At 51.7% G+C, this 12362-nt stretch overlaps 1 protein-coding gene across 2 annotated transcripts in view; it reads right to left on the reverse strand.

Annotated features, from left to right (window-relative positions):
- Nucleotides 1-9032: 9032 nt before the first annotated feature.
- PEBP4 (phosphatidylethanolamine binding protein 4) overlaps nt 9033-12362 on the reverse strand; it is a 189727-nt gene continuing 186397 nt past the window's right edge. For both annotated transcript variants that reach the window (XM_036311794.1, XM_036311793.1), the window contains one exon: nt 9033-9286. In XM_036311794.1, the coding sequence (XP_036167687.1) occupies nt 9090-9286 (197 nt within the window). In that variant the 3' untranslated portion in view covers nt 9033-9089. The remainder of the gene's footprint in view (nt 9287-12362) is intronic.

A 12362-nucleotide genomic window follows, 5' to 3' on the forward strand; every position in this document is an offset into this window, starting at 1 on the left:
GGAGCGCCGGCCTGCGGACTGAAGGGTCCCGGGTTCGATTCTGGTCAGGGGCCTGTAGCTTGGTTGCGGGCACATCCCCAGTGGGAGGTGTGCAGGAGGCGGCTGATCGATGTTTCTCTCTCATCGATGTTTCTAATTCTCTATCTCTCTCCCTTCCTCTCTGTAAAAAAATCAATAAAATATATTTTTTAAAAAAATCCTCACCGGAGGATATTTTCCCATTGATTTTTAGGGAGAGTGGAAGAGAGAGGGAAAGACAGAGAAATATCAATGTGAGAGAAACACATTGATTGGTTGCCTCCTGCATGCGCCCTGACCAGGGCTCCTGCAGGGGAGGGGGAAGAGGGGTGGAGGGAGGGGAGAGCCTGCAATCCAGGTACATGCCCTTGACTGGAATCACACCAGGACCTTTCGATCCACTGAGCCATACAGGCCAGGGCAGAAAAGCCTTTCTTCTGATAGCCCAGGTGACAGACCAACACCGCTCCTAAGTCGCCTTAATCCTGCTGACCTTTTACATTCATTGTGCAATGCTTTGATAAATATCTGCCTGCCACCCTCCTGCCCCGAACCTTCCAGAAGGTCTGGAAGCGCTTCTGATTTTGTGTTGTATTCCCACTGTACCCTCTCAGCCCCCCACCCAGCACCGGGTGTCTGGTGTGTTCCAGGCCTCGGGATTTTGGGATTAACAAGTCCCCATGAGGCAACAGAACTGCGTCCCTCCTCCCTATTGTTTCCAACAGTTGACAATCATCTATTGTGCACCTGCTGTGTGTCAGGCATTGGGAACACAGCTGTGAGGAAAACAGCCCAAGTTCTTGCTGTGGAGAGACAAGGTCTGATGAGTGTTCAGGGTAGGGAGGACAATAAGTAAACATATACGAGGTGGTGATAAGTGACATAAGGAAAAATAAGTCAGTATAAGGTGAGAGAGTGATGGCAGTGCATGTTGAGATTTTGGAGCTAGCATGAGTACCATTGACCTTCAAGTCCTGAACAGGAATATGTGGGTCTGTGCTGTAGCCCAGCCAACTTATTGGATGATCTTTAAATTTGTTTATGTAAATAATATCTTTGTTTAAAAAATTATATCAAAGTCCACTCAGGAAAGTCTCTGAAGCCAAAGTTGCCTGCGACTTGTCCCTTTAGTTCTGGCGTCAGCCCCTTTTCCCCATTGGCTCTCCCGCCTGCCAGCAGGTGGCCTGAAAGTTCTGACAGCCCCTGGGGATGCAGTCCTTCGCCCAGGCCTCCAGGGAAGGGAAGGTGGCGGGCCCAGGGTGACTGTGGCTGTGGGTACCCCAGCCCCAATCTCAGAGCCACACTCCCCTCCTGCCCAAACACTTTCCCGGATTGCTGGGAGAGCTTCTTTTAGACCCCAAACGAAAGAAAAAGTCGCCGCAATGGAAACTAACCCTCCTCTCTTGCCCCACTTCCCTCCCGCGGTCACACTTCCGCCTGCAGACACAGGGTATTTTGGGTTCGAAAACAAAGCGTCAGATCTATTTGAGCAACTTTTTTTCCATCGGAGTAGAAACCCTGGGCCTGTGGCCACCCTGGGCTCCGCCACTTCCCCAGGGAACTGACGCGTTTCCCCTTCTCCACTGAAGACTGATTTAGCAATTCAGAAGCCACTTTTAGCTTCTTCTTTCCCTGGCCTGGCAGCCAGGGAGGGCCCAGAGGTCAGGTTGCTGGTTGTGTCTGGGTGCCTTCCTTGTGGACTTCAGGGGAAGGCCTGGGTCCCATCCTCTGCAGAACCTTCCCTTACCCACCCACCTCACCCTTGTGTACACACAAATCCTCCACAACTGCCCCACCCCAACCTCTTGCTATATCAGAAGACTGAAAAGTGAGAGCTGGAGTTAGGCCTTATCTGGTCCACAGTTCAATCCAAAGGGTGGTGTGTCTGTGTTAATGTGGGCTGGAATGTATGGAGGTTGTGAATGAAGTGGATGTGCATATATGGAGACTGCATGTGTGTGCAAATCCTACAGTGGCGACGGCCCAGGCTGAACAATGCACGTACACACAGCTTGCATGGATGTCTAGAAAGAGCTTGGCAGAGTCGAAACCTCGGAGTGTCTAGCGGGTGCATACACCATGTGATTTTGTGTGGGCTGGTATATTTACAGTGTGTGTGTGTGTGTGTTCAGGATGCGTATAGTAGAGGTGTGTCTAGGCGTGCGCGCATGTTGGTATATGTGTAGACGAGCATGCCTGTTTCCTGGGCTGTGGAGGAGGATGGCAAGCTCTGGACAGTGGTGACCAGTGTCCTTGTGGGGGCAGATGCAGGTGGCGTCTGTGGATCAGGGTTTGGGGGCAGGTTAGGGGACTAAAGTGTGAGCATGTCCCGGTGGGAGCACTGGCTGGGGGCCAGCAGTTTTCTCTTCATGGGTGTCTTTCCTGCAGGAGCTCACCACCTGTCAGGCCTCTCTCCTCCAGCCCCTTTCCCTCCACAGGCTGCCCCATCCCTCTGGCTGGAATGCCTCCCCCTCCTACTTGTTAGCCTGTCTTCCCACTGCCTCTTCTAGTGCTGGACTCCGACAGGCCTCACAGTCACATGATCCTGACAGTCTTTGTGTCTGTCCATCTGCATCCTCTCCCCCACAGGAAGAGCTTCTGAAGGGCTGGGACCTTCTCTTCTAGTCCCTTCAGCTCTTATGCAGCCGAGTTCCCACCAATGCTAAAGAATGGCTGACTGCGTGCTGGTGTAGCAGCCACAGCACACGTATAAGGGATCCGTTGCTTTGTGATAATGTGCAGGTATATGTCCAATTGTGTGTGTGTGTGTGTGTGTGTGTGTGAATGTGTGAGTGTATGTGTGTGAGTGAATGTGTGAGCGTATGTGGGTGAGAATGAGTGAATGTGTGTGTGTGAGAGTGAGTTAATGTGTGTGTGTGTGAGTGTGAGAGTGAATGTATGAGTGTACGCATGTGTGTGAGAGTGAATGTGTGAGTGTGTGTGTGTGAGAATGAGTGAATGTGTGAGTGTGTGTGTGTGAGAATGAGTGAATGTGTGAGTGTGTGTGTGTGTGTGAGTGTGTGAGAGTGAGTGAATGTGTGAGTGTGTGTGAGAGTGAGTGAATGTGTGAGTGTGTGTGTGTGAGTGTGAGAGTGAATGTATGAGTGTACGCATGTGTGTGAGAGTGAATGTGTAAGTGTGTGTGTGAGAATGAGTGAATGTGTGAGTGTGTGTGTGTGTGAGTGGATGTGTGTGAGAGTGAATGTATGAGTGTATGCGTGTGCGTGAGTGAATGTGTGTGTGTGAGTGTGTGAGAGTGAGTGAATGTGTGTGTGTGAGAGTGAGTGAATGTGTGAGTGTGAGTGTGGGAGGTGGAGGGTGTCTGGACTCCTTTGGGGCACTTCCCATGCTTGCCCTCCTGCTCAGGCCCTGAGGGAAGCCCACTTAGCACACTGTCTGCTTTCTTCATGAGAATGAAAATGAAAGTTGGAACTCAGGGCCCTGCTGCGTTTCTGACAGGCTCAGCCTCTTTCCTTTGAACCCTCTGCTTCCTGCCCAGCTGACTTATGTCAGAGGCAGTGGGGTGGATTCCCGCTCATAAGGACAGAGCAGGGTGCTTCTGTGTCCTGCTCCTCCTCCACCCTCTCTCCAGCAGGGTCCCTGGTGGGGATTCCTGAGGCTGGGATCTGGGGAGGATGAGCTCTGTCGCTGGCTGCTGCTTGTGGGAAGGGGCTCCTCTGAAATCCCAGGCTCTCCAGCTGCCACATCTACAAACTCCTCTTTAACCTGGGCCTCCTGGTCAGGTTTTCTGGCTCTTGCTCTGTCCTGCTGGCTTCTCATCACCTCGCAGCCAAAGGGAGAGTGGTAGTGGTTTTCTCTCCCATTCCCCCAAATAACCACACAGACTGCAGAACATTCAGAGAACACCCATCCCAAACTATTTTATCGCCGAGGAAATGGGGGGCCCAGAGAGGGCTGCTGACTTGCTCAGGCTCACATAGCAGTGAATGAAAGCACTGGTACTAAATAGGTCTCCAGCGGTTCTCTCAGCTACAACAGACCAGACAGCCATGCCCTTCTTTTCTGTTCCCTTCTCTTTCTGACTCTTTCTCTTCCTTTCTTTTTATATTAAAGTATTTCCTTTTCCCTTTGAAATGCCCTCTCTGTGTTAAGCAGGACAGCTTGCGTGTGGCGGCAGCAAGGTGGCATCCAGAGCTGAGACCTCTGTCCTGGCACAGTTTGGCAGTCCTTTCAAAAGGCTCTTCTTCCTGGGCTCCTCACCACCCAGGCAACTCAGGGACCGGGTCTCCCTTCTCCCCGGGAACCCTGAAGGAACTGGATCCTCTCTCCAATCTTAGTTTCCTGTTTCTAAAATGGGCTGGGGGAGAGGGTCTCCGAAGGGGAAATATGGACATTTGTGTGTGCATGCGTGTGTGTGTGTGTGTGTGCACCTCATGTGTCTCCTAGAAGCAGCCCTTGGGGGTAAATGTGAAAGGTAATTAGCACCAGGATGAAAGGTGCTGTGAGATAATTACAGGTAACATATCAGGACTGCTGGGAAGGTGGGGCAGGAGGCCCCTAGACCTCTGGGGGGGTGTGGGTAGCTCTAGCCCCACTCCTGCACTGAAATCAGACACCTGGAGAGGCGAGGGGGTGGGAGAGGGAGCATTCTGAGCGAAGGGTCTTTGTCGTTACAGGGAAATGCTTGTTAGTTGCTAAGGAACTGAGTTATCTCTCCTGATCCAAGCCACCCAATGTTTTGCCAAGCTTGGGAGTGGGATACTGGGCTGGGGCTTGGTCCTTTCATGGGTCTCTTGGGAAGGACTGTCATCTGGGGAGAGTGACTCTCCAATTACTAAGCTGGGGAGCAGAACAGGTGCGGTGGAGGTAGGCAAGGAGAGGAAAACCTGCATTTACGAGCAGCCTGAATGCTAGGCGATACGCCTGGGTGTCACCCGTGTTATCTCATTTAACCATTGCAACAGATCTTTAAGGAAGGCACTTCCACTTTTTAAAATTTTACTATTCTTTGCAGTTGAAACACAGATCCAAACAGTTAAGTTGCCTGAGGTTACAGGACTATCAGGTAGCAGAGATTCTATGTGAATTCAGGAATACCAGGTAATACAACTTGTGCTTTTTAAAATTTTTTTTTTATTAAGGTGTTCCTGGAGTCCTATTTTATTTTATATTTTTTAAAAATATGTTTTTAAAAATTTGATTTGAGAGAGAGGGGAAAGGAGAAAGATAGAGAGATAGAAATATCAGTGAAAGAGAAAATCATCAATTGGCTGCTTCCTGCATGCCCACCCTCCCCCACAACAGGGATCGAGCCCAAAACCCTGGCATGTGCTCTGACCGGGAATCAAACCAGTGACCTCTTGGTTCATGGGTCGATGCTCAACCACTGACCACTACTGGCTGGACAAAAAATTGTGCTTTTAAAACTACACCACCTAATGCATTTACCAGGCTTTCTTCCTACGCCAGGGCTGCTCAGCCCTGATACTGGCACCCACCACTGCCATTACCACCACCACCACCATCATCATCACCACCATCACTGCCACCATCAGGAAGTTTTCCTATATGGTTCCCCCTCCTTCCTCACCCCTCTTCCTTTCCTAAGAACAGTTATCACACAGGAGGGAGGGGTTAGTTCTGTGAGTTGAGGATGGTAAACTGTTGGGTAGTTGCCTTGGGCAGGTGGGGTGGGAGGATGATAATGACCTTGAGGCCATTGCTGTGAGTGTCCAGGAGCTGGGCCTCCCCATAAGTCACACTTGGTTGAGAATAGCTTCAACTTGGGGGGAGGGAAGATGCTTGGGGGGAATCACCCCTTAAATTCTTCTGTAACTTCCAGCCTTCCCTCTTGGCCCAACTGGCTTCTGAATGAATGAAAGGTCTGCCTTTATTTTATGTAGCCCAGAGAGTAAAATTCCAGTCCTCTGGGCCTCTGAGCACTGAGTGAGAAGGCTTGAGTTAACTTCAGATTTCCTCATCACTAGTTACAGAGCCGGGAGTAGGTGCCTTAACTTACTAGAATGTCAGTTTCCTCATCTAGAAAAGGAGAATAGCAATACCTACATTATTAGGTGTCGTGACAATCGAATGAGAGAATGTGTATGAAGGCCCATGGGCTGTGGAATTGTGCAGGAATGCATTAAATGGAGTGCCACATGTTGGGCATTTGGCACAGTTCCTGGTATGCAGAAGATGCCCAACAAATGGTATCTGATGATGATGGTGACAAAAGTATCAGTTCAGGGGTCACGAATGTCCCTTATGAATTTTCGTAGCTGCTTCATTAGAGATCTCTGAGAAATCTCCATGTTCATTTTGTTTCTGATGGGAGGAGGCAGTGAAAAGGGACAGGGGCCCCAAAGTGTTGTGCAGGCAGAGAGCTGAGTCAAGGGTGGGTTTCCCCGAGGTCTCTTGGCCTCCAGGTTTTCTCTCCCTGCCACTGAGTGAGAAGGTTTCCCAGACTGTCTGCTAGGCTGTCTTTAGCCTATAGTCTGGGCCATCTTTGTTCTTTTACAGAAGATCTCTCCTATAGCTGAACTAAAAGCCCAAAAAAACCAGGGGAAAAGAAGGGATGGGGAGGGGGAGAGGGGAGGAAGGAAAGCAAGCCGATAATTTCCTCGAAGGATAAACATCCGATTTTTTTTTTCCCTCACCCAAAATAAACATGCTAGCCGCAAAGAATTAAAAGCAGAAGAGGGGAGGATGTGTCTCGATCTGGGGCTGCTCTAGGAAGCCGACCTGCTATTTATCCCAGCCTTGGGCCCCAACAGGAGCTGCCAATTACACTCTGGGCCTGTGGGGTGGGGGCTGCGGGGAGTGTGAGGTTCATATAGACCCAGAAAGTCCCTTCTGAGGCTGCCTTCCATGACACTGCAAATGGACACTTCCTTGTGCTTCTGCTTTTAGCTTTGCTGACAAGCTTGTCTGGTGGGTAGAAGGGAGTAGGGAGTTTCTACTGCCTGGGCTGGCATCAATGGATCTTCTGCAGAACGAGAACTTGGTGTCCACCACCTAGGCAGGGCGTTGAATTTATCAATGAAGGGGGAAACATGTCCACTTCCCTCCCAATTCACACATGCAGTCTCCCAGCCCATTGTGCTCTTCAGATCTCACCATGAAAATCTTCCAGCGACTTAGGAGTGTGCTTAGCCTGGCTGAGGGGTGGCCAGGGCGCCTCTGCCTTCCTGATAATGTGGGCCCTGGATCTAAGAGGGTAATAACGGGGTGCCCGGCTGCAGCCTGCCCCTTTCATCTGGGGAGCTCAAGGCACTGTGCACACCTGAGTCATAGCATTGCATATTTTAGCCAAGGAGTGTGTGTGTGTGTGTGGGGGGGGGGCGTTGGGGGAGGGCGTTAACTCTTGGAGGGAAACTGAGCAGAGATTGAGGGGCTGAGAGGACTGGAGTTGGGAGTGGGGTAGTTGAGGTACCAGGGTTCAGGGTATGAATGAGACCATAGCTCAGAGGTGCTTCCAAGGGGTCCTTGGTGGGGAAGCCAAGAGACATTCAGGGGACGTCCAGGGCAGATAGTCACTGAAAATCCTTTCTTTGCAGAAACTAAGGAGTTTCTTTATACTTTCTAAAAGCATATAATAGATTATGCCCCCTCTTGCCCTCTAATCTATTTATCATTTCACTAGAGGCCCGGTGCATGAAATTCCTGCACGGGTGCAGTCCCTAGGCTTGGCTGGTGATTGAAGTGTGAGCATCTGGCATGGAAGGGCAGGTCCCAGCTGACCTCTGGGTCCTGGGCAGCACCTGGGCCCTTGGCCGCAGAGCCCCCACACGCCCCCCTCTGCCTGAGTCATAGCACCTGAGTTCCCACATGGGCAGCGTGCTCTCTCCCAGTGGCCTCACAGACTGGCTCCTGCATGAACCCACGGGAAGCCCGACCAGCCCCTGTGGTCCAGCAGCTGCCACCTGGTTCACCCAGAAGACGCTGCGCAGGTACAGGGCAGACTCCTGGCAGGTGCCTGGCACCATGGGGGAGGGAGGCTGCCCTGGTGCCCTGGTTTGTATGAGCCCTGGCGTCCCGGGGGAGGGTAGCAGGGAAAGTGAGAGTAAGCTCAGAGGACACCCTATATTCTCACTGCACCTCAATCCTCATCACCTCCGCCCCCAGGTAGCCAGCGAGAGGTCGCAGGCCCACGTCATAGCGAACAGTCAAACTCCCGGACTCCCAGTCTCCCGGTCGAACTCCTAGTCGAACAACCACCAAGGGGAGAATTTGCATACTAGGCTTTTATTATATAGGATGATTTCCTCTTGCTTTCAGGGGAAAATCCAAAACTTTAGCATGGTTGTAAGGCCTGGCATGTTCTGGTCATTGCCCACCTGTCCCAGTGGCCACACCACTGGCCTTCATTTCCTGGAAGATGCCATTCATGTCCCTGCTCACCATGGGAGCCCAGAGGTGTTCCCTCTCTTTGCCATGCTGGTCACCCATGTGCCTACTCACAGTGAATCTCTACCCTGCTTTTCAGCCATGAAGTCAAATATCACTTCTTCTGAGAGGCCTTGCCCGACCCTCCCCCTCCATCATAAAGCAAGTCCCCTTTGCACCCTCAGAGCATTTGTCACATTTGCTATAATTTGCTTGTGGTCATCTGATGCAACTTCCTCTCCCCTACTGGATGGTAAGCCCCTGTTTTGTCTGCCATGTTCACACTTGGATCCCCAGCACCTACCAGAAGGTCAGGCATGTAGTAGGTACTGACAGTAGTTGTTGAATGAATGGTGTTGAATGTTGGAGCTGGAAAGGACCCCGGAGATAAACCAGCTGCCCCTCCCTCCTCTTCCTACCTCAACTTTACCGAGGAAGCAACACTTTAGAGAGGGTGAGCGATTTTCTCCAGGTCACTCAGTGCGCCTCATGAAGGTTCATGGCTGGGGATCTCCACCTCCTGCCTGTCCAGCTATCCCTGCCACAGTCCCCTCCGCACTTGCATTTATAAGCCTCAGTGCTGGACACCGATTGAGTTCCTGTCCTGGGTGTTTGAAGGAGGACAGGCTAGAAAGCAAAACGTCCAACCAGTGATCCCTGGACAATTCTTTTTTTTAATTTGGAAGAGCAGGGGTTTCATACCCAGCGGGGATTCCACATCCAGACTATAGGTGGTGGGCAATGTGGACACACACCGGTAAGGCGAGGCCTGAGGTCTTGAGTTGGTCTTTGGGCTTACTGCTTCCTCGGACGGGAACATCGGCATCTGGTGAGTCCTTGTGATTTTGGGTCATGAACTGGGTGCTTGCTTCAGGTTCAGTCAGCTGGAAGCGACTCAGAAATTTATCCATATCCCAAAAGCCTGGAAGGACAAACAGACCACAGGGAGGCCATGAGAGAGAACCATGGACTTGAGAGCTGGCAGGGGTGAGAGAGAGGCCAGTTCTGGGGGAGTGGAGACAGCAGGAGATGCCCTTGGTCATTGGTCTGAGCACCTGGGGTGCCCCTGGCTCCAACTGCAGGACACCCCTGGATGTTAGCAGAGCACCTAGGAAGGGGCTGTTCCCCAGAAAGCATCGGGGACATGAATCTGGACTGAGTCAAGAGCAGCCTTTAGCCTCATCCCCAGAGCCCTTTATTTAGCATAATTCTGCTGCCTCAGTCACATGCTAAAAGGAAACACCCAATCAGGTTGTCAGCACACTTCCCTACCCACCCTCCTTTCCTGCAGGCCTTCTTGACCTTATGACTGAAGCCTTAAAGCTTCTTTCCTTCACACCTGGTCACCCCAGCTGCTGGGGTTGAGATTGGCGGAAGTGCTCGTGCCATTCATTTAATCTCTTCCCCAGAACCCCAACCACCGCCTCAGAGACTGTGCAGCGGGGTTTCTTTCCTGGCTGTGGCAGAGGTCAAGGGGCGGGGGATATGGCCAGGACCCTTTCTCTCTGCTCCTGAGCACCTGGATCCTGGAGGGGAGCTGCGTGTGGGTGAGGTGTACCCAGGCTGGAGTCTGGAGAAGCCCAGTCTGTGCTCAGGTCTGAGGGGCCCCCTCAAGGGGAGAAAGCACAGGGGCATCGAGGGAGGTGGATCTTCTGGGGCAAGTGTGAACAGGCCCAGTAACAGGGCAGGGAGGACATAGCCCTGGGCACTGGGGAGAGGCTGAGGGAAGTGGTCAGAGGCATATTCCCACGCTCTTGTTTCCCAAAGTTTGGGCCTCAGGCACCCTTGGCAGCTGGTTGCCAGAGAAAATACGGGACACTTAGTTCAATTGGCATTTCAGGTAAACAACAAATAATTTGTTAGTGTATGTTTCACATATTGCATGGAGCATCTTTATAGTAAAAACTTATTCCTCGTTCATCTAAAATTCAAATTGAACTGGGCTTTCTGTATTTCCTTCTCTCTCTCTCTTTTAATCCTCACCCAAGGATATGTTTTTATTGGAGAGAGAGAGAGAGAGAGAGAGAGGGAGGGAGAGAGAGAAAGAGAGAAACTTCAATTGGTTGCCTCCCGTATTCAATCCCTGACCAGGGATTGAACCTACAACCTAGGTATGTGCCATGACCAGAAATCCAACCACAACCTTTTGGTGTGTGGGACGACTCTCCAACTGAGCCATCAGGCCAGGGCTTTCTTTTCTCTCTCTCTCTCTCTTTTTTTTTTTTTTTTTTTGCTAAATTCAGTAACCTTCCCTGGGCGGAGGGAGTGCTCCGGGAAGACTTTGTCCAGAGCAGAGCTAGGCAGTGGCGGGTATAAGACAGTGGCAGGTATAAGGCAGTGGCGGGTACGACCTGGATCAATGGAGGACAGTAATGCACAGAGAGAACAGGTGAGCAGCTGGCATCCTGGAATGACTCAATGACTCTCAGAGTTGCCCATTTACCACCGGTGGCTCTCTGTCTGCACCCACCTCCTGCTAGTGTCCCATACTCCATCTACCTTCCCTCCCTGCAGGGGCTGTTTGCATTTCAAAGATGTTCTCAAGGGGGGGACATTTTTCATTCAAAGAAACAAAATAAAAATAATAATAATGATAATGCCAAAAAATAATAGTAAAACACTAATATAGTATTTTCTTTTTTAAAAAATATGTTTTTATTAATTTTAGAGAGAGAGGAACATCGATTGGTTGCCTCCCAGATGCACCCTGACCAGGGATCAAACCCATGGGTATGTGCCCTGACTGGGAATCAGACCGGAGCCCTTTCGGACGACACTCACCCAACTGAACCACACTGGCCAGGGCTGATAGAGTGCTTTCCATATGCCAGGTACAGTTCTAGGGACTCCATGTACATTCATTCAATTAATCCTCACAAGGGAGACTATTTTTTATCCCTAGTGCATAGATGGAGTTCTGGTGAGGTTGCTTCTTAGTGGTAAAGGGGAAAAGGGCCTCTTTAGGTTCACCCAAATTTTATTGGGCTCAGTGACTGTGTTCAGATTGGGCTGGAAAGCAGCGGTTTCAGGAGTTCTCTTGGGACAAGGGTGGCTGGGCCCTGGAGAGAGCCTCTCCTATCAGATGGGCTGCCGCTGGGCTGAGAGGTATGTAACTGACCCCGTGGGTCTTCCACTAGGAGGCCTGGCCAGGCCTTTACACGCAGGGAGCCTGGCTGGCTGGAAAAATATTGTGGTTCATGATCCTGGGAAAGTGTGTGCATGTGGGTGCACATGTGTGTGCATGTGTGGATGCATATGTGTGTGCATGTTCACGCCAGGTGAAGGGCTTTGGGTGAACTGGTGTGTGGCAGGCATGGGGACAAGCGGGCCTTCCCCACTGAGCAGGGCAGGAAGGAACCGGGGTAGCAAGGAGGGAATTGAAACTCATCACGAGATCAGGGCAATGGCAGAAAGAAATCCCCTGTGCCCTGAGGGAGACCTGGCTTCCCGCTCCAGCAGTGCGCCCTCCCCTAGCTCCGATGGCTTCCTTGATGGCGTTCAGAGCGCCTTGGCAGCCTCGTAGCTCCTTCCTTGTCCCACTTCCGACAGCCCTGTGGTCTTGGGCTTCGTGGGCAGCTCCTCAGACCTGCCCTCTGTCCCTCAGGAGGCTGCTGGCCTCCCGCTGCCTCCTCCCCTGGCTTGGCGGTGACTCCTTACACCCCCATTTCCTGCCACAAAGGGCAAGAGGAACTGACCCAGTGCAAGTTGTAGAAGGCATGGGGGTGAGTCAGGCCCTCAGGGGTGTGTGGAGAGAGACTGGGAGCTTGCAGGCTGTGGCTTCCATGTCACTGCATGGAGGAAAGCCCCATCCTGTATGGCACTGCTGGTCCCGGGCTGCAGGGGCCACTGCCACGCAGGAAGAGTGCTGCTGCTGTCTGAGGTCTGACCACTGCCCATGTGCCCTGGACCCACCCAGGATGGGCTCTTCTAGGGACGGGGCATGAGTGGGGAGTGCACTTCAGAGGCCTTCGGCTACAGGGAGAAAGAGCCAGGGTGTC

Source organism: Myotis myotis, unplaced genomic scaffold (genome assembly GCF_014108235.1).
Source record: "Myotis myotis isolate mMyoMyo1 unplaced genomic scaffold, mMyoMyo1.p scaffold_m19_p_6, whole genome shotgun sequence".
In the NCBI taxonomy this organism is placed as follows: Eukaryota; Metazoa; Chordata; class Mammalia; order Chiroptera; family Vespertilionidae; genus Myotis; species Myotis myotis.